The sequence below is a fragment of the Amia ocellicauda genome, chromosome 1 (genome assembly GCF_036373705.1).
Source record: "Amia ocellicauda isolate fAmiCal2 chromosome 1, fAmiCal2.hap1, whole genome shotgun sequence".
NCBI lineage: Eukaryota > Metazoa > Chordata > Actinopteri > Amiiformes > Amiidae > Amia > Amia ocellicauda.
In genome coordinates, this window is record NC_089850.1 from 48,779,994 (window position 1) to 48,799,727 (window position 19,734).

Consider the following 19,734-nt stretch of genomic DNA (forward strand, 5'->3'; position numbering starts at 1 on the left):
TTGATGTAGCGAGATAGTAAAACACAGAGTAATTATAATGATCAAGGGCAGTTCAATTCTAAAACAAACACGATGATTAAAACATTACAATATACTTTTCTTAATTCTGATTAACGCCGTGTCCCCATTTTCAACACAATATATCCTCTCAACCCAAGAACTACAAACACGTCGCAGACCCCATGTGTCAAAAGAGAGGTCGACTTCCGACTACCAACGGCCACGCCCCCTTATTTATTTACGTGGACCAATCAGAGCAAGACAAACGCTGGTTCCGCGGATTTTTCCGGGGGTGGCTTGGAACGTGGACCAATCAGAGACCGCCAAATGAGGAGACGTGGGCGTGGCCCGAGCGGAGAGCGATGACGCGCCGGTGGCGGAACGCCGGGCCCAGGCGGTCCAATGAGATCGCGCCGCGTCCTGGGCCCTGCGCGGAGTGCGAGACCGGCCCGGGCGAGAGGAAAGACTCCAGAAATAGAGAGCGGTATGGCGAGCAGCGGCAGTGACGAATAGAGGGAGAGGAACAGTGCCCTGAAGTCACCCTGCCACTACATTGCATATAGGAGAATAGTATTATTAATATTGCACTGAAGCCGCTCCGATCTGCGTAATTTCATACAGACTTGCTTCACAAGGTAAGTTCAGAGTAATGTCAACTACAGTATGTATGACTGGCGGCTCTTGCATCTCGAAGCGTGGACCTGCCATGGTGCTCCTGTGCAGGGCGATCGGATACATGTTTCAAGTGAACACGAGGAGGTTCGCAACACATCTTTTTTGGGGGGATTTTTTTTTCTTATACTTTGTCTTATTATTTTGTATGTGTTTTTAACCGCAAGGTGAGCAGAGCATGCAGGAGGAATGGCAAATCTGGTGTATCAGGTTCTTCCATTCTTTCTCTATTGTCTTTCTTTATATATGTATATAATTATCAAAGCAAGATCCGTAAAGTTGAGGTGATTAAGATGAACTAACAGGGGTTTAATTGGATTCCTTTCCGGGGTCTTAAGTCTCAAAGTCGGTATGTTTATTTAAACATGTGGCATATAAGTTTTTACGCTGTTAGACTTTGAATGGCTGCACACCGTGGACCAGGGGTCAAGATTTATGATCCCTCCCCAAAGTGCAACAAGTGACTGATTAATCTGCAGGACCGTTTTGCTGCTGCTGATTATTAAATTGATCTCCTTAGTTCCTTACACTTGAACTGCAGTAGCACATCCTAGTTTAACAGGATGTTACGCTTCTTCTCGCTATCCGGTTCATTTTTCTTTACAATGAATGAATGAATGAATGAATGAAGGTGTGTATTTATTTATTCATTTTTTCCTTCAATCGTATTTCGAGGAGGACAAAACCTGACAGTCCTAGAAATTCCTTTGTCGTGAAACCGTGCGAGGTGCTGTGAGCTGCTGGTCTTGGGTTACGACAGCGCAGGGGAGCCCCTGCTTTGAACACACCTGTTACAACAGCCACGTCTGGTACCCTATCGCCTAATTCATCTGCTGGGTTATCTGTTTTTAAATTAATATTTTACAGTGGATGGCTTAAATAAGTTTTTTTTTTTTTTTTTTTAAATATGAATACTTGCTGCAGTTCTGGCTAATTTGACCAGCCAGGCTCCTGAGACCTGGGGTAGTGGTTAGAGAGCCAGGAGATGCTGTGGGATGGACAATCCTGTGCTCGGACAGGTGGACTCCTGGCCTTGGAGTGTCTCTACCTCCACACAGTCAGTCAGCAAGTAGTTGACAAAGCATGAGGTTTGATGCAAATTTCAGGAGGATAAATCTGGTTAGCCTAAAGAGTGCAGGCTGTGTAGTGACATTAACTTCTGTTAGGTGGAGGGTTCAAACAAAGATGATTCATCAATATTTTGTATTAGAATTATTTTAATGAGAACAGGAAATGGAAAGATTCCTGCTTTGTGAATCACACGTGTTTCACCGTCAAAGGACCATGGTACCCCCCCCCCCCTGAAAGTGTTCTTCCAGTGCATGCATCTCCTAGTCTGTTCCTATTCTGTCAGGGGCTTTCTTCTTTGATGCATAGTTCAGGGCTAAGCTAGCCATAAAGCCTTTTCTGCAGAAAGCTTTGATGTAATACAGCGTCTCAACTGTCTCCTCTGGTCTCCTCTACTCTGGTTTTGCTGTTCACTTTGGCCACTTCTGTTATTTTGTAAAATCTTAATTTAAAAATTCATCACATTACATTTTTGCTTGGGCCCAGTGTTCTTGTTGCCCTGTTCAAAGAGGAAATACTAACAAACTACCCTTCTAAATTCAGAGTACCAGAGCTATTCTCATAGTTAGTTTTTGCACTACCTCCCACCCCATCCCACTGTCCTAGCACCTGTAGAGCTGTTTTTTTCCCCCTCTCTCCAGTATGTCTGGAAAAAGTGTAGACTTTCAAAATCTCCCCCCCCACCCCCCTTTAAATTCAATAAACCACATGAGTGATGAGGCTCTGGGAGAGCTGAGTGTTGTAGGCAGATACCACACAGATGAGCTGCATGTCCATCCAGAGATGGTTTTTATATACACTGCAAGAAAACAAGGGTGTGGTATAAACTGAGCTGTGATTTGTGTATTCTATTGATGATAGACATTGTGCTATATATGGGGCAATATAACATTGCTATATATAATGCTACAGGGGACTGCAGTTTCGACACGGACCGTGAGTGTGAGGCAGTGCAGTGAGCAGGGTACTGACACTGAATGGCACTGATGATGCACTGCTCTGTTTCAGGGGTGACCATGGGGAGAAAGCTGTCTCTCTGGGCTCTGGCCTGCTTGATCGTGGCACTCCTGCCCTCTTGCACAGGTACGTCTGGCCCACATTTCATACATCGGCTGTGTGTTTGTATTGTTCTGTCTGCTGTAAGCTGCGTCCTACAAGGCCTCTGGAGTGTCTGGTTTCCCAGTTTATTTGTATTTATAAAATAGGACTTAAAATATTGTCAGTTCCATTATGTAAAATGTTTGTTTTGAGACCTGCACAGTGGTATCTGATTATCCAGCTCTTAGTAAAAACACTTAGAGCAATATGCAAAGGCAATATCCATACTGCTCCCCTCTAGAAAGCATGCACACATTGTGTAATGTATAACTGATGACATTCAGTATAGCAAAGGGCCTATCAGCAGTAAAATATATTGCATCATGAAACTGGTGAATGCATTTCATGATGCAGCGGTGAGGGGCCCGCTATGGCAGATGTCTGGTAAAGGAGCTTGCAGGGCTCAGTATTCGCATTTGTACTAGTTTCTGTGCTTTTCTCCCCCCATGCAGATTCTGTAGCGGTTATGTCCGTGGACCTTGGCAGTGAGTGGATGAAAGTCGCTATTGTTAAACCCGGAGTGCCGATGGAGATTGCATTGAACAAGTAAGGAGTTGAATCCCTTAAGCACTGATCTTCAAGTCCAAGTTCACGAGTTCTGATGAGCAAGAGAAAGCGCTGTGGTTGTCTTCATTCAAAAGGGACTTAAATGGACTTAAAAGGGGTTAAATGCTGTTGCCAACAAGACAAACCACCACCACCACATACAAGTTGCTGTACCTCTGTTTCTGTGCCCCTGACACAATCTGTCTGTGTGATCCAGGGAGTCCAGGAGGAAAACACCAGTGGCCGTATGTCTGAAGGAAATGGAGCGTCTGTTTGGGGACGGAGCACTGGGAGTGGTAAGGATGGCTTGCTGGGCCCCTAGCCCTCCACATGGCAGGTGTACTCGGATATACAGTGAGGGGGGAAAAAAAAGTATTTTATCCCCTGCTGATTTTGTACGTTTGCCCACTGACAAAGAAATTATCAGTCTATAATTTTAATGGTAGGTGTATTTTAACAGTGAGAGACAGAATAACAACAAAAAAATCCAGAAAAACGCATTTCAAAAAAGTTATAAATTGATTTGCATGTTAATGAGGGAAATAAGTATTTGACCCCTTCGACTTAGTACTTGGTGGCAAAACCCTTGTTGGCAATCACAGAGGTCAGACGTTTCTTGTAGTTGGCCACCAGGTTTGCACACATCTCAGGAGGGATTTTGTCCCACTCCTCTTTGCAGATCCTCTCCAAGTCATTAAGGTTTCGAGGCTGACGTTTGGCAACTCGAACATTCAGCTCCCTCCACAGATTTTCTATGGGATTAAGGTCTGGAGACTGGCTAGGCCACTCCAGGACCTTAATGTGCTTCTTCTTGAGCCACTCCTTTGTTGCCTTGGCTGTGTGTTTTGGGTCATTGTCATGCTGGAATACCCATCCCCATCCCCATCCCCATCCCATTCAATGCCCTGGCTGAGGGAAGGAGGTTCTCACCCAAGATTTGATGGTACATGCCCCGTCCATCGTCCCTTTGATGCGGTGCAGTTGTCTTGTCCCCTTCGCAGAAAAACACCCCCAAAGCATAATGTTTCCACCTCCATGTTTGACGGTGCGGATGGTGTTCTTGGGGTCATTCCTCCTCCTCCAAACACGGCGAGTTGAGTTGATGCCAAAGAGCTCGATTTTGGTCTCATCTGACCACAACACTTTCACCCAGTTCTCCTCTGAATCATTCAGATGTTCATTGGCAAACTTCAGACGGGCCTGTACATGTGCTTTCTTGAGCAGGGGGACCTTGCGGGCGCTGCAGGATTTCAGTCCTTCACGGCGTAGTGTGTTACCAATTGTTGGAGCCCCAGACCGAGGGAGACTGACAGTTATTTTGTGTTTCTTCCATTTGCGAATAATCGCACCAACTGTTGTCACCTTCTCATCAAGCTGCTTGGCGATGGTCTTGTAGCCCATTCCAACCTTGTGTAGGTCTACAATCTTGTCCCTGACATCCTTGGACAGCTCTTTGGTCTTGGCCATGGTGGAGAGTTTGGATTCTGATTGATTGATTGCTTCTGTGGACAGGTGTCTTTTATACAGGTAACGAGCTGAGATTAGGAGCACTCCCTTTAAGAGAGTGCTCCTAATCTCAGCTCGTTACCTGTATAAAAGACACCTGGAAGCCAGAAATCTTGCTGATTGATAGGGGATCAATTACTTATTTCCCTCATTAACATGCAAATCAATTTATAACTTTTTTGAAATGCGTTTTTCTGGATTTTTTTGTTATTCTGTCTCTCACTGTTAAAATACACCTACCATTACAATTATAGACTGATCATTTCTTTGTCAGTAGGCAAACGTACAAAATCAGCAGGGGATCAAATACTTTTTTCCCTCACTGTAAACCTCCATTCAAAATACAAAATTTAATTGGGTAGACAAACCTAATAACTGAAAAATAAAACCTGTATTTATTTATTTATTTATTTATTTGTCTCTGCCCAGTCCGTGAAGACCCCTAGGCTTGTGTACCGCTACATCCAGGACCTGCTGGGCAAGTCAGTGGACAACCCCCAGGTGGCGCTATACCAGAAACGCTTCCCAGAGCACCAGCTGGAGAAGGATGAGAGCCGTGGCACTGTGCTCTTCAAATACAGCGAGTGAGTCTTTTGCACCCTGCCCTGCCCATCACCCCTGTCCTGGCTCTCCTTGGAAAGTGACAGGATTGCCGCTGATCCCTGGGTTTTTAGTGACCTGCGAGCTGTCTTTGCCAGTAGTTTCCCCTTCCCTTTCACTGGCTGAAGAGCCTCTACAGTAGTGTGGTAACTTCTCCCAGTCTGGTGTATCTGACTGTGTGTTGTTTGCAGTGAGCTGCTGTACTCCCCTGAGGAGGTGCTGGGGATGGTGCTGAACTACTCTCGAACTCTGGCCCAGGACTTTGCAGGTTAGTACCTCACTAATCGATTAAAGATGTTGCATGTGGCCAAACCTTCCCTCCCCTCTGCCCTGTATTCCCTTTGTGAGACAGCTTCAGTGCCCCCAGAATGAGGCTGGTGAAGGCCTAACGCTGAGGTTCTTCCTCATCCACAGAGCAGCCCATTAAGGACGCTGTGATCACCGTGCCAGCCTTTTTCAATCAGGCGGAGCGCAGGGCAGTCCTGCAGGCTGCACAGATGGCCGACCTGAAGGTCCTTCAGCTCATCAACGACAACACTGCTGTGGCCCTGAACTATGGTGTTTTTAGAAGGAAAGACATCAACAGCACTGCGCAGGTACCTGCTGGCCCACTGGGGTATTCATTTCAGCTGTTTCATTTCGATGTGAAAACACTGGAAACTGTAGAAAGCGGAGCTCACAGCAGCCATTCCATTCCATTCATATTTTTATTTGGGATTTGGGAGAAATGTTGTCCGTAGTTTATAGAATAAAACAAAACCCAATTTTAATTTAATTTAATTAATTTTACCCAAACGCATACCTATAAATAGTAAAACCAGAGAAACTGATAATGTTGCAGTGGTCTCTTAATTTTTCCCAGAACTGTATATATAAAGAATAGTAGTCATATCCAGGCAACAGGAGATGATTAGGACACTGAGCGCACAATTATGGACTTTTATTTAGATAAAAATTATAATAAAACGTATGATGCTTTTCATGTATTGCTTGACTTGCCCAAACAAAACTAGCCCATAGGGGCCAGTGCCAGAGCCCCTGTGTTCCCTGCAGTGTCAATCACAGGCTGAAGTGTGCATGTCTCTGCAGAACGTGATGTTCTATGACATGGGTTCGAGTAGCACTGTGGCCACCATCGTGACATATCAGACGACGAAGACCAAGGATTCTGGCACGCAGCCCCAGCTACAGATCCGGGGAGTGGGGTGAGTCTGTCAGTCTGTCATGGGGATGGGCTGGCTCTACCTCGCATCATTAGTTGACCGTGCAAATGATGTTTAAGCAGTCATGTGAAAATTCAATGGGAATGCAGGTCTATGCAGTTTCCCCTACTCATCCTTCCTTGAGCGTCAACACTTAATCAAGAAACATTGCCATGCTACACCCTCTGTGCTGTTCCTTTCCCCTATGCCCTTCCTTTTGCTCACAGCTGCCGTTATCCCGGCGCAGGTTTGACCGGACACTGGGTGGGTTCGAGATGGAGCTGCGCCTGCGGGACCACCTGGCCGGCCTGTTCAACCAGCAGAAGAAGACTGACAAGGACGTGCGGGAGAACGTGAGGGCCATGGCCAAGCTGCTGAAGGAGGCGCAGAGGCTGAAGACCGTGCTGAGTGCCAACGCAGACCACATGGCCCAGGTGACACAGAGAGGGCTGCGGCGAGGGCATAGTCTCCCGATCACTGCTGGGGGGGAAATTACCTCCTGCAGTCTGACTGAGGGAGACAATTGTGGTTTTTCGCCACACAGTGGCAGGAGTGTGTGAGCGAGTCTGCCGTGTGTGCCCCAGTGCATTGGGATTTGGAGGGATTTGAAGGTGTAGGATGCACAATCTGTAAAGTATGTGTTCTTTTGGTGTGTTGTCAATGTGTGGAGAGCAGTATGGCCTGTTCTCTGTACTACTGTAACCAAGCTGGTCAGTGCGTGTGTGCAGTTTGTGTCCGTTTCAGCATCTGATTGGTGCATGTGTCGTCCTGCTCAGGTGGAGGGGCTCTTGGATGACATAGACTTCAAGTCTCGTGTGACTCGTGCGGAGTTTGAGGAGCTGTGTGCCGACCTGTTCGACCGGGTGCCGAGCCCAGTGCAGCAGGCGCTCAGTGCGGCCGAGATGTCCATGGTGAGTTCAGTCAGTGCTCTGCAGAATTACTATGCACGGTTATGTTAAACATTTGCTAACCGGGGTATGACATTGACTAGCAATACCTCCTTTATCAGCGATTTGTGGAAACTATAATAGGAACATGATTTGCAGAATGTTACATCTGAAGTAAAACTATGCTAAAATACTGCCAGTGAGATTCCTGTATATTAAAACATGAAAACATGTTTAGGATTCAGGCAGAGGGAGGTGTCCAGATCTTCGTGATGGATTTATTGTTTATATTTCTTTTGCGTCTGTCTAGGATGAGATTGAGCAGGTAATCCTTGTTGGGGGGGGCACACGGGTGCCCAAAGTCCAGGAAGTCCTGCTGAAGGCTGTGGGCAAGTGAGTGATAGCTGTGTGTGTGGTGTGTGTGTGTGGCAGGGGAGGGGGTTATTGCTCAGTGTGTGCATGCATGATCATGAGAGTGCTGTCACTCAGTGTGTTTTTTGTGTATTGCAGGGAGGAGCTAGGGAAGAACATCAATGCAGATGAGGCGGCGGCAATGGGGGCGGTGTACCAGGCAGCCGCTCTGAGCAAGGCCTTCAAGGTCAAGCCCTTCCTCGTCCGAGATGCCGCCATCTACCCCATACAGGTGAGGGGAGAGCTGACACTCTCGGCACTTCAGTCTGAACAAAACCAGCGAGTGACTTCCTTTAGTTGTCAGGAAGGACTTGGTTTCCATTGAGTAATACAACCATTTGACTGAGATAGCGATGGTGCCAAGATGACAAACGCTCTCCTCTTCCCTCAGGTGGAGTTCACGCGTGAGATGGAGGAGGACAGCGGCAGCGTGAAGAGCCTGAAGCACAACAAGCGTGTGCTGTTCCAGCGCATGGCCCCCTACCCCCAGCGCAAGGTCATCACCTTCAACCGCTACAGCGATGACTTCCTGTTCTACGTCAACTATGGAGATGTCAGCTTCCTTGGTGCTGAAGGCCTAAGGTAGGCTACACCCCCCTATTTTTCCAGCTCTGTTTTGTGGTTTTGTCTCACACACTTGCATACACTGACAAACCAAACAGGAGAGCAGGGAAGAGCTTTCATATGAAAAGGGGGCAGTTGTTCTTGCCAGTTGGCCCATTCCCCAAATGGGACTTTAGAAACCCCAACTTCCCAGCGTTTCTTGGGATATAAGCATCTGTCGCAAGACAATTGTTAGCGTGTTCATTAGTCGATTTTTTTTTTTTTTTTTTTTTTTTTCCCTGATTTTAATTCTCAATGCTGTTGGCCTGGCTCCTTAGGGCGTTCGGCTCCCTGAACTTGACCACTGTGAAGCTAACTGGGGTGGGCAGCAGTTTCAGGAAGCATGAGGAGGCAGAGTCCAAGGGCATCAAGGCACACTTCAACATGGACGAGAGCGGTGTGCTCTCGCTGGACCGGGTGAGTGTCTGATTTCCCCTCGCCACCCCCGCACCTCTCCAAGTGGCTGTGTAGAGACCGCTGCTGCTAAATGAAGATACAGATGTGTAGATTTCAGCTGTAGGCCTTTCTGATCTTCCACATTAACATCCTATTCATTGTAATGCATCCAGTTGCATTGTACCTAGACCTAGAAGCCACAGTGCTGTTGTAGAAGTGACAAAAACGTGGCTTACAGAAAATGATGGGGATAAATACAAGTCGAAAGGATACACACACTGTAGGAGGGACAGGCAAAATCGAAGAGGTGGTGGGGTTGCATTATATGTGAAAAACGACATTGAGGCAAAAGAACTCAAATTAGATCCCAGTAACAGAACAGAATCTTTGTGGGTCAAACGTTTGATTAAAAGATCCGGAGGATTAGTGGTAGGAGTGTGTTACAGACCACCCAACTCAGATATTCGGAAAGATGTTGCATTGTACAGTGTAATCAGGATTGTATGTAGCAAGGATGTGGCTGTTATAATGGGGGGATTTCAATTCCCCAAACATAGACTGGGAAAGTCCAGTTGGGACTACAGAAGCAGAAATTGAAATGGTTGAGATGGTAAATGACTGCTTTCTAACTCAATTTGTCAGGGAACCAACCAGAGAGTGCATGCATTGACTTGATCTTTTCAAATGACCAAGATAGTCAGAGGTACACTAGTTAGAGAATATGGTTAGCTTTGAGGCATACTTTCAAAAAACAAGGACCAAGTTTAAAACCATGGTCTACAATTTTTGACAAGCAAACCTTGAAGGTATGAGATGGCACACTGGATACAGATTCAGTTGAAAATGGATGGTTATATTTTAAGCATATACTACTTGAGACTCAGGAGAAATTTGCACCAAGACTTTAATAGTTTAATAGAAGTATACAAAAAAAATTGTGTTGTATAGCGCATAGAGACCAAACAAAATACAAAGCATATGTTGAACTGCAAAGAGATGTTAAGAAAGGGATCAGGAAAGCAAAGAGGGAAATAGCTCTTGCAGCTAAAACTAATGCAAAGAGCTTTTTTCAATACTACAATGGCAAGAGGTCAATAAAGGAGGACGTGAAACGGATAAAGGACAAAAATTAATCACTGTGTAAAAAAAATCTTAGAAAACAAACGAGATGTGGCAAATATTCTAAATGAGTATTTCAGAGGTTTTTACAGAAGAAAAAAGATAACATGCCACAGGTTAACAACCAGTCCAGTCAAACCCTAAGAGAGATCAGGATAAATGAGGAGGAGGTACTAAAGGGACTAGCAGAATTTAAAAACAATCAAACCACCTGGGCCAGATGGTATATTTCCAACAGTACTTAAAGAAATAAGGGAAATTATGTATAGGTTGCTAACTCAAATATTCCAAATGACACATAGAACAGGGGATGTGCCAACTGACTGGAAGAGGGCCAATGTCATACCAATCCACAAGAAAGGGGACAAAACTGAGCAAGGAAATTACAGACCAATCGGTCTCGCCTGCATTACTTATTATTAGACGGAGCATCTTAATGAAACCCATATTCTTGGAGATAGTCAACATGGGTTTAGACGAGGCAGATCATGTCTTGCTAATGTATTAGAATTTTTTGAACATGCAACTGCAGCTGTAGATCGTGTGAAAGCATATGATATGATATACTTAGATTTCCAAAAAGCTTTTGATAAGGTTCCACACCAAAGACTGATCCTCAAATTGGAAGCTGTAGGCATTCAGGGTAATGTAAGTAGATGGATTAAGAACTGGTTGATGTCTAGGAAACGGAGGGTGTCGATTAGAGGAATTGCTTCTAACTGGAGTGAGGTTGTTAGTGGAGTTCCACAGGGATCAGTACTAGGGCCTTTGCTTTTTCTAATCTATATTAATGATATAGTATCCTTGGATCACTTAGTTATTAATGGACCCCAAACGTGCACGATGGGTCGAATGGCCTCCTCTTGTTTGTAAACTTTGTTATTATGTTCTGTTTATAAATGTATACATGTTAGCATTTTAAATACCTTGAAGTCTCCCTCGATAAAGGCATTTGCCGAGTGATTGTCGAGGTGTGTTCTTTGTACTCTTCTGAATGCTTTCTTGACCACAAATGAGGGTGGGCCTAAAGGCTGGGTGTGTTTGTGTGTTGGCAGGTGGAGTCGGTGTTTGAGACTGTAGTGGAAGAAAAAGAGGAGGAGTCCACCCTGACAAGTAAGTTCATCAGAGGATCAAGAATGAGTACAATTGAGTATTGCGATTTCAGCTTTTATAACCAAGGTCTTGTTTGGGACATAGATGTTTGGGAGATGGCTTTTCATTTCATTTCACTTGCACACAACAGGATTGTAATACAGGTCCACAATCCCTTATCTACTGTTCCAAAATTCGAAAAGCTCCGAAAACTGAACGTGTCCATTGTCTCTGCACTCCTAGCAGTCACACGTGTCTCAGGTGTTCTCTGATGTATGGTTTGCTTTTTTGAAGCTTTGTTTTATTGAATGTATAAGTTTGACATTTTTATTGAACATTCGTAGAAAAAATATTTTGCATACAGGGTTCTGCCACAGACTGTGCTGGGGTGTTACCGTTATATACTGTACTACCTTTTGTGAACCTGTATTTACTTATTCTTTTGTTTATGTACATCCTGTTTCTTTCAGTTTTGCAAAATTAGTTTTATTTATGTTTTCCAGAACTTGGAAACACCATTTCCAGCCTGTTCGGAGGAGGGAGCTCGGAGCCTAAAGCCAATGTCTCTGAGCCTGTTCAGGTACAGATGCAGGGCTTCACTCCCAACACCCAGTTGGCCTGAATTAGTTTAACTTGGCAGGACACTCTCAAAACGCTGCAAGTTCGTTGGCACAGAATTAATATACAGTGGGGCTTAACCTCACCAATTCCATGTACATGAACTGCTGGATTTGAATAACCTGTTACCCAGTGGCGAACTGTGCCTATCAGGACCCCCCCCCCAAAAAAAATAATCACTAACTGAAAATAAGGGGCGTCCCTGGTCATTTTTCTGCTTTAGGCTTTAGCCATGGAGGCAGTCAGTTTATGAACAACAATTATTAAACAAGTGTGTAGAAACAAAATGCAACCAGTTCAACGAGATGCAACACTGTAGCCAAACCAGCTATAATAATTCAGTTTCATTTACCAATGACGTTCACTTGAAGATGAAATCCATCCTCCTGTCTTTTTGGATGAATTTTTCAATAACCCGGTCATAAAGCTGATCACTGGTTTTCAGATCCAAGAGAACTTGCTTTTCAATAGCTATGGAAGCTAATGCAGAGAGTCGGGATTGTCCTGTTATGTTCCTCACATAAGTTTTTATCCGTCTGAGGGCGGAAAATGGCCTTTCCACGGATGCAGTGGTGACGGGGATCGTTAAAACTAAACATGTTAGTGCATATAGCTGATGCATGCTGTCAGAGTCTTCTACGCTGGAAAAAGAGGAGGAGGTCAGATGGGTTCTTTCCCTGAAAATCGGTCATAGAATACATCACACAGTTCTGTTTTCAGCCGTGGCAAGTCAAAGTGCGGCCCATAGCTGTCTGCCAGGCTTGAGAAGGCAGTTTCAGGGAATGCAGTCTTAAAGCTGGTGAACTGTTGGGGGTCCAGAAGGGAAAGGAATGAAAGTTTTTTGTGATCTTTAAACCGATTTTGCACTTGATTTTAAAATATTGTCAAGAATGTCATCGTGCAGCTTCTTGTAGTGTGAGCGAGAATCTCCGTGGGCTCTCCGTCCAATTGGCACGCCGGTGTTCTGCACAGTCTCGTTATATATGTGATCAAAACATTCCCTCTGCCTCTCAATGCAAACCCAAAACTCCTCCACCCTGGCCATACAAAACTGCATGTCAAATTACTTATTCTGTAAAATGTCAAAGAGCACATCTGCATGTGCAAACAGTTCGTTAAAAGTTGAAAGCAAAATGCAAAATTCAAAGTTGCCCAGGTTTGATATGTAGCCATCAGCACTGTGCATGGCAGCACCTTCAAACTCATCATGGTGGTCAACAATGTACTCGAACAGATCTTTAAGCGCATCTTTCCTTTCAAATACAGTGCACACCAATCTTGATGCAAAATTCCACCTGGTTGGTGCTACTCGTGGCAGTCACTTCTGACATATTTCCTCAAGCAGCTGTGTTCGTTTTGGCGATCTAGAAAAGAACGCAGCCAGGCCAGAAAGGTGTGAGAAGAAAAAATAGACCATGCAACAATTTTGCTACACATTGAAATAAAACCAAATTAAGGGCATGTGCATAGCAGTATATGAAAAGCACCTGTGGGATCTTTTCCTTCACCTTGGCTTGGACTCTGTTCAGCACCGAGGCCATAACGGCAGCGCCGTCATAGCACTGGGCTACAAGTTTTTCCATGCATCCTCCAAGAACCCAAGGGCCAGGGCTGCTATGTCCTCTGCCCGTTTACTCCCTGTCACATCTTCAAATTTGATGACCCTCTCTTTTACGCCACTGTCCGTTACAAAACGAAGAACAAGCGATAGCTGTGCAGTATTGCTGACATCTGATGTTTCATCCAGCATTAAAGCTACAAAGGGTGCTTTATTTCTTTGATGGTCTCACCCATCACATCGGCAACAGCACTTATCAAGTCGTTCTGTATTTGACTTGAGGTTCCAATAAACACTTTGGAAGTGGACAGATAGTAGTGCAAGTCTGGATCATATTCCACTAAAAATGATAATAGCTCCAGGTAATTACCACGATTCGCTGATTCTCTGCCCTCGTCATGGCCCCTGAAAGGTAACTCCTGTTTCCCAAGGAAAATCACACAGTGGATCAGACATTTCACCTTTTCGTTGTGCATTGTCATTTCTCTCAGTCTCTGTTCGTCCAGCTGTAGATCAATCCTTGTGTCTCCAAAAGTTTTCAAGGTAATCGTTGCCTTAAGATGACCTGCCGTGTTTTGGTGTTTTTGTACAGCCTTAGTTAAGCTAAGATTATTGTAGCCTTTCCAATTCCACTCACCCTTGTCGGTCCCAAAAAACAAGCACTCGCAGCAGTAGAGCCTCTTGTGTTGAACTGAGCCTGTAATGCAAGTGTATCATTCCCAGTTGCTAGCCTGAAAATGTCGAACATATCCCGCTTTTGCCGGTTGATTGAGCTGGAGATGTTCGGGCGTTGGGAGGCCTTTTTTAACAATGTCCATCTTTTCATTAAACTGTAATCTTGAAAAGAGCACTGATAATAAATCCGCGACAATATCATCTTCACCTGCGACAATATCATATCCCCCTGCTGCATCAATATCATCTCCACCTGTTGCCATTTTCGACGTCGGCTATCAATTGCTAGTTAGCAACACTAAGCTGGGTCTCGTGACGTAGGCAGGTCTTCTAGAATACACTGGAAATCTGAAACAATATGCCCATTGGCTACAAATCCAAATATGATTGGTTGATCAAATTGTCAATCCAAACGTACACTCATTCCGTTTAATGGTCAGGGCATTCTATCAAGGAAATGGAATACCCTGGATGGAAGATATTCTCCCCAGAGACTCCATAGAAAAATATCTGATTGGTGAATTTTTTCCCAACACAAAATCACTCAAATGAGCAGTGCATGAACAGAAAACAACAAACAAGTCGGCAGAATTTTATTTTATTTTATTTATAGAATTAATCACATACATTTTTTATTTTTTCATCTGAGGATTCCAGGACCTTCTCTGAATACCTTGAAGGCCCTGACAGTTCGCCACTGCTGTTACCTGTGTTTTGTGTGTCTTTTTTAAATGTGTGTGTGTGTGTGTATGTATGTATGTATGTGTGTATATATATATATATTATTATTATTTTTTTTAAATAAAGGATGAGGATGAGAGCACAGCTGAGGCCGGGAAAGAGGAAGAGGAGCAGCAGGTCCCAAAGGAGGACAAGGCTGCCCCTGGAGAGGAGAAGCAGGAGACTGGGGAGCAAGCTGAAACCGAGCCCCAGGCTGAGGAGGAGAAGCCAGAGATGGAGAAGGAGGGGGAGAAGCCGGAGGAGAAGCTGGAGTCACAGGTAAGAGATGCAAGTTCTTCTGCAGTAACTGAACTCTTACAAAGTAAGTGTTGCTTTTCTTCCCCTAATGCTTTTTTGGAAAACTTCAGATCTAGAATAAGATTCCAACTTTAAATCCCATTGTCTACACTTTTTTGTTTTGGTCATGATTTCCATTAAGTAGTATCTTTGTTCCCATAAGGGATTACAATTGATTAAGATTATATACTGCCTTGTAAATCAGTGTTTCATATTGAACTTTTTCTTCTACAGGATAAAAACGGAGAGAGTGCAGGAAAGGAGGGGGAAGAGAAGAAGCCAATGGAGGAAGGAGGGAAGCCGGAGGAGGAGGAGGAGGGGAAGAAGGCCAAGCCCCAGAAGAAGTCCAAGATTTCAGAGGAGATTGGGGTGGAGCTGCAGGTGAATGACGTCTCCAACCCCAGCGTGGAGCAGATCGAGTCCTCCAAGAAGAAGTAAGGCTCTCGCTCGCTGGGGACATGACTCGTATCATATCATTTATATATGTCCCGAAAGGTACATTTTTGACCTTTTTGAAGGTTCAAAGCATTGTTGGTGCTCATTTGCATAGTTTATAGACATCGCATTCGCTACTGATTTGAATGAGAAATCCAACTTTTTTTTACAGGTAATCCTACATAAACAAAATAACTTATTATAAATTACGAGGGCATGTTTGATCTCAATGGTTTATGTATGGGTATTGCACCTTACTCATAAACAATGTGCGGTGACGTATGCATGTTAACTTTTATTCAATACAGAAACAAAAGTGTTGGACATGGCAAATCTGTGTAAAATCCTTGATGAATATACCCCGGTGTTCAGTAACCTTTAAAAAAAAAAAAAAAAAAAAAAAACTTGACACCGGAAACACTGTAACCTTAACATTTGGGTTAACTATAAGAGACTGCCTTCAGTGCAGTTTTTCAACATATTTCTGATGTATAATAATGCTAGGCCAACTGCAAAGTTGCACAGTTAGTACAGAGCTGCATACAAAACACAAGATCATCTCCAGCACGCTGCTTTTAGTTCATTGCAATTTTACCCATCAGCCTAATTTAAAAAAATGCATAATTAAAACTTACGTTGGTTAAATGATCCCAGAGATTTTGTTCCTCCGTGATTATATCAATTTTCAGTTGCACAGTTTACATTAATCTTTTTGGGGGTCTTCTTTGCATTTAGCAGAAAACTCCAAACTGCAGATGTTTTTCGAAACATTTGTTTTAAGTTTCCATATTGCACAACACTTTTCTGTAAATATGGCAGATGAAGAATAACGCAGAGTGGTCCACAGGCATGCTGGCAGGTGGAGGGTATAGTATCTTTCAGAAGAAAAAAAGATTATCTATCAGTGTAATTGTATAGTTTCAAAATACATTTTTAAATCTGGTTCAATGTCACGACAGTGACACTGGATGGGCTTTTTATGACGTTTTCGAACTTGGTTATATTCAGCCACTGTTTTAATTTAGATAAGCTATGAGGGACATCTGAAGTATGGTTTAGTATTATAACACTTGCAGAGGCTTCCAAGGAGTAGACCCACCTCATCATTGCGGGTGCAACAACAACTAATTTTATTGCTGCAGTGCACACTGGTCTCTGGGACTGCACACGCACACATTGACTTGTTCTTCCACTTCCCTTCACCTTTTATGTCCTCTCCCTACAATCCTCCCCACCGCTCAGCCTTCACCCCATTAACTCTTTACTGGATGCGGTTTAAAAATAAAAAATCAATTTGTCACGCGACAAACCTTAGGTTTGTAAAACCTCTGAAGGTCTGGAGAGCGAACAAATATTCAAACCTTCAAAAACAGCCCTAATATATATTATATTACACCACACATTTGCCTGCTGTATGAGAAGTGCCTTTTTGAGTGGTGTGTGGACAGGCTGTAGACTCACTGCGATGTCCGTCTCCCCTTAGGCTGCAGGATCTGACAGACCGGGATCTGGAGAAGCAGGAGAGAGAGAAGACCCTCAACAGCCTGGAGGCCTTTATCTTTGAGACGCAGGTACTGAGCACTGCCCACCTGAGGGGTGGAAATATCCTGTAACAGTGTCTGTACGTCCTCAATCCTCTGCCCCATAAGGCTACAGACTGTTGTAATGGCAATAATTTGTCTTTCCCCCCAATTACTCCAGGACAAGCTGTACCAGGAGGAGTACCAGGTGGTGGTGGCGGAGGAGGAGAGGGAGCAGATCACTGCCAAGCTGTCCGATGCATCCAGCTGGATGGACGAGGAGGGCTACTCGGCGGGTACCAAGCAGCTGAAGGATAAGCTGGCGGAGCTGCGGAAGCTGTGCAGGGCCATGTTCTTCCGGGTGGAGGAGCGCAGGAAGTGGCCTGACCGCCTTGCTGCCCTGGACAGCATGCTCAACCACTCCAGCTTATTCCTCAAGTGAGGTCCAGGGCATGGCACCAGCCCCTCCTTTCTCCCTATTCCTCCCTTTCTTCTGCTCCTCTGTGCCTCATGTCTTAGTTTAATTTGTAGGCTGGCTTGCATCTTATAATACGGGAGGGTCTGATTTAACAGCAGTAAATGGAGGTGTTGTGTGCAGCTGATGCCAGGCAGGATCTTAACATGGTTGGTGTTCTGTGCGGTGGTGGCAGGGCCTGTTGGTCTAACCTGTTTTTGTCCTGCAGGGGTGCCAGACTCATTCCTGAGGATGACCAGATCTTCACAGAGGTGGAGCTGAATACACTGGAGAAGGTCATCAATGAGACCATGGTAACCAACAAGGCGGCAGGACGATTTAATGATATTGATAGTCATTCATTCAATTCAAATCCAGTCCTTGAGGGACAGAGTCCAACAGGTTGTCTAGATGGGTCTCTATTTGATTTTGACTAAAAAGTCTGGGTGGAGAGAAACCAGGAGCACTCTGGCTCTGTAGGACTGCATTTGAACAGTGCGCCGGCTGTGAGATGTCGTGTCCAGTGTATTGACAGGCTCCTTATTGCCTTTGCTGCCTCCTTCCCTCCCTCTCCCTCAGACGTGGAAGAACGAGACGGTGGCAGAGCAGGAGAAACGCGCAGCCACGGAGCGACCTGTGCTGCTGTCCAAGGACATCGAGGCCCGGCTGGGTCTGCTGGATCGCGAGGTGAAGTACCTGCTCAACAAGGCAAAGTTCGCCAAGCCCAAACCCAAGCCCAAGGACAAGAACGCGACCAGCTCTGACGCAGACAAGAAGACCGCCAACGACACTGAGAAGGTCATTCCCCCGAAGGACGAGTCCACCTCCCCTGATGAACAGAAGGAAGGCGAGTCCATTACAGGAGAGAGGCAGTCGATTGGGACTTCTAGATTTGTTTTGGGGGGGAGGTGACTTTGATCTTGCAGAAAAGGATATCTAGGGTAACTATATTTCTTCCTCTTTCCCAGCCACCAAAGCCCCAGATGAGGTGAAACCTGCAGAAGAGCCACCCACTGAAGATGCTGGGACAGACAGCAAGACCGACAGCCAGTCGGAGCCTTCAGATCCTTTGGAGATAGAAGCAACAGCAGGCAAGTCTCCAGCTCCTCTGTGCAGAGGAATTCAGACTTCAGAGGATTTTTACTTCCTGTTCTCTGAAGGGGACGTGGCTGTTTAGGTATAGAGCAAAAACTCCTGTGTAAGGCTGGATTTAAAAACAAAAACAAAACTGTTCTTTTTAAATCCCATGACTGCTAACTTATTTGAATGGGTCTTATTGTACCAAACTGTATACTGAAAAAAGCTGGCATGATCCATGTATTACTTCAAGCAGATCTGGCTTTTAAATTTGCTATGTGTGGGCAACTCATCACCCAAGGACTAAAACTAAAACCCACTTTTTTTTGTATCTGCAGAACCAACGGAAAGCAGTAAACTGGAAAACCACATAGAAGATGAATTATAACATCTGGAATTCCTGAAATAATTCAGTGTATTTATTGACTTTTGTAATTTTTTTGTTTTGTTTTCTCCTATTAAATTAAACCGGAATGTGTCAGTGGATTAGCTTGGAAAAACCTATAGGTGTATATTTCATGTTAAGGGTATTTTTGTTTTGGATTTTATTAATTATTCTCCACTCAGATGGCCCCAAAACATTTTTTAAATTCATATCTCTCATTTTTCCCCCCTGAAGTTTTAAAATCTAAACAAATCCCATGTTTTTGGTCATGTAGAGTGGCCTTACAGCAGCCCAGGTGCATTGTGGGGGGACTGTGCTTTCTATGTTCTGAACACAGTTCTTCGGAGAGCAGAGGAGTAACACGGACTGTGTTCTTATCCCTAATAATTTCAGACATTTGTTAAAAGCATTTGCCCACTAAAGCAAGTGGCAGTGTGGTTCTATACTGAGGAAAGGTCATTTTCATTTTAGGAAGGTGACGGGGGCAGAATACTTAGTTTTTAAGCTTTGTGTGCATTTTGTTTACTTTTTCTCTAATGGGCACAGACCTGCACAGTGACCGGCTTCTCTCTGTAGGACACAGTGGGCAGTTTACACCCCAGAGTCACGGCAGAAGTTTTTTTCTGTGTGATGGAAACCTTGCTTTGCTTGTGGTGGTATGACTTTGACCCTCGGATTTATGCGGGGGGGGGGGGGGGGGGTGGGGGTAGGTTGGCAGGTTGGCAACAGCTTCTTAATTGCACCTGAATGCCCTGACTGGGGACACTCCAGTGCTATTCTGAAAGCAGGATTGTT

The 19,734-nt window shown here is 44.6% G+C and overlaps 1 protein-coding gene across 2 annotated transcripts; it reads left to right on the forward strand.

Moving 5' to 3' along the window:
* The first annotated feature begins 417 nt into the window (after positions 1–417).
* Positions 418–19,032, forward strand: hyou1 (hypoxia up-regulated 1). Of its 2 annotated transcripts, none has more exons than XM_066707720.1 (24): positions 418–635; positions 2,749–2,823; positions 3,291–3,384; positions 3,602–3,680; positions 5,320–5,474; positions 5,682–5,758; positions 5,905–6,086; positions 6,580–6,695; positions 6,940–7,126; positions 7,469–7,603; positions 7,890–7,972; positions 8,090–8,222; positions 8,382–8,572; positions 8,872–9,010; positions 11,164–11,221; positions 11,704–11,780; positions 14,859–15,050; positions 15,303–15,502; positions 16,987–17,074; positions 17,205–17,461; positions 17,707–17,791; positions 18,057–18,324; positions 18,446–18,654; positions 18,893–19,032. In XM_066707720.1, exons 2-23 carry the CDS (start codon positions 2,757–2,759, stop codon positions 18,652–18,654), a joined length of 3,072 nt encoding a protein of 1,023 aa, XP_066563817.1. In that variant the 5' UTR covers positions 418–635; positions 2,749–2,756; the 3' UTR covers positions 18,893–19,032. The 2 variants fall into 2 exon arrangements, with proteins under 2 accessions (XP_066563817.1, XP_066563824.1); XM_066707727.1 differs by having other exon boundaries at positions 419–635; positions 18,446–18,568.
* The last annotated feature ends 702 nt before the right edge of the window (positions 19,033–19,734 follow it).

What these genes read in the sequence shown, in the direction of transcription:
- hyou1 (XM_066707720.1), top strand. Translation starts at nt 2,757, where the DNA reads ATGGGGAGAAAGCTGTCTCTCTGGGCTCTGGCCTGCTTGATCGTGGCA. An exon ending in TCTGGCCCAGGACTTTGCAG is followed by an intron (nt 5,759 to 5,904) that starts GTTAGTACCTCA and finishes CCTCATCCACAG; the next exon opens with AGCAGCCCATTAAGGACGCT. An exon ending in CTGCTGAAGGCTGTGGGCAA is followed by an intron (nt 7,973 to 8,089) that starts GTGAGTGATAGC and finishes TGTGTATTGCAG; the next exon opens with GGAGGAGCTAGGGAAGAACA.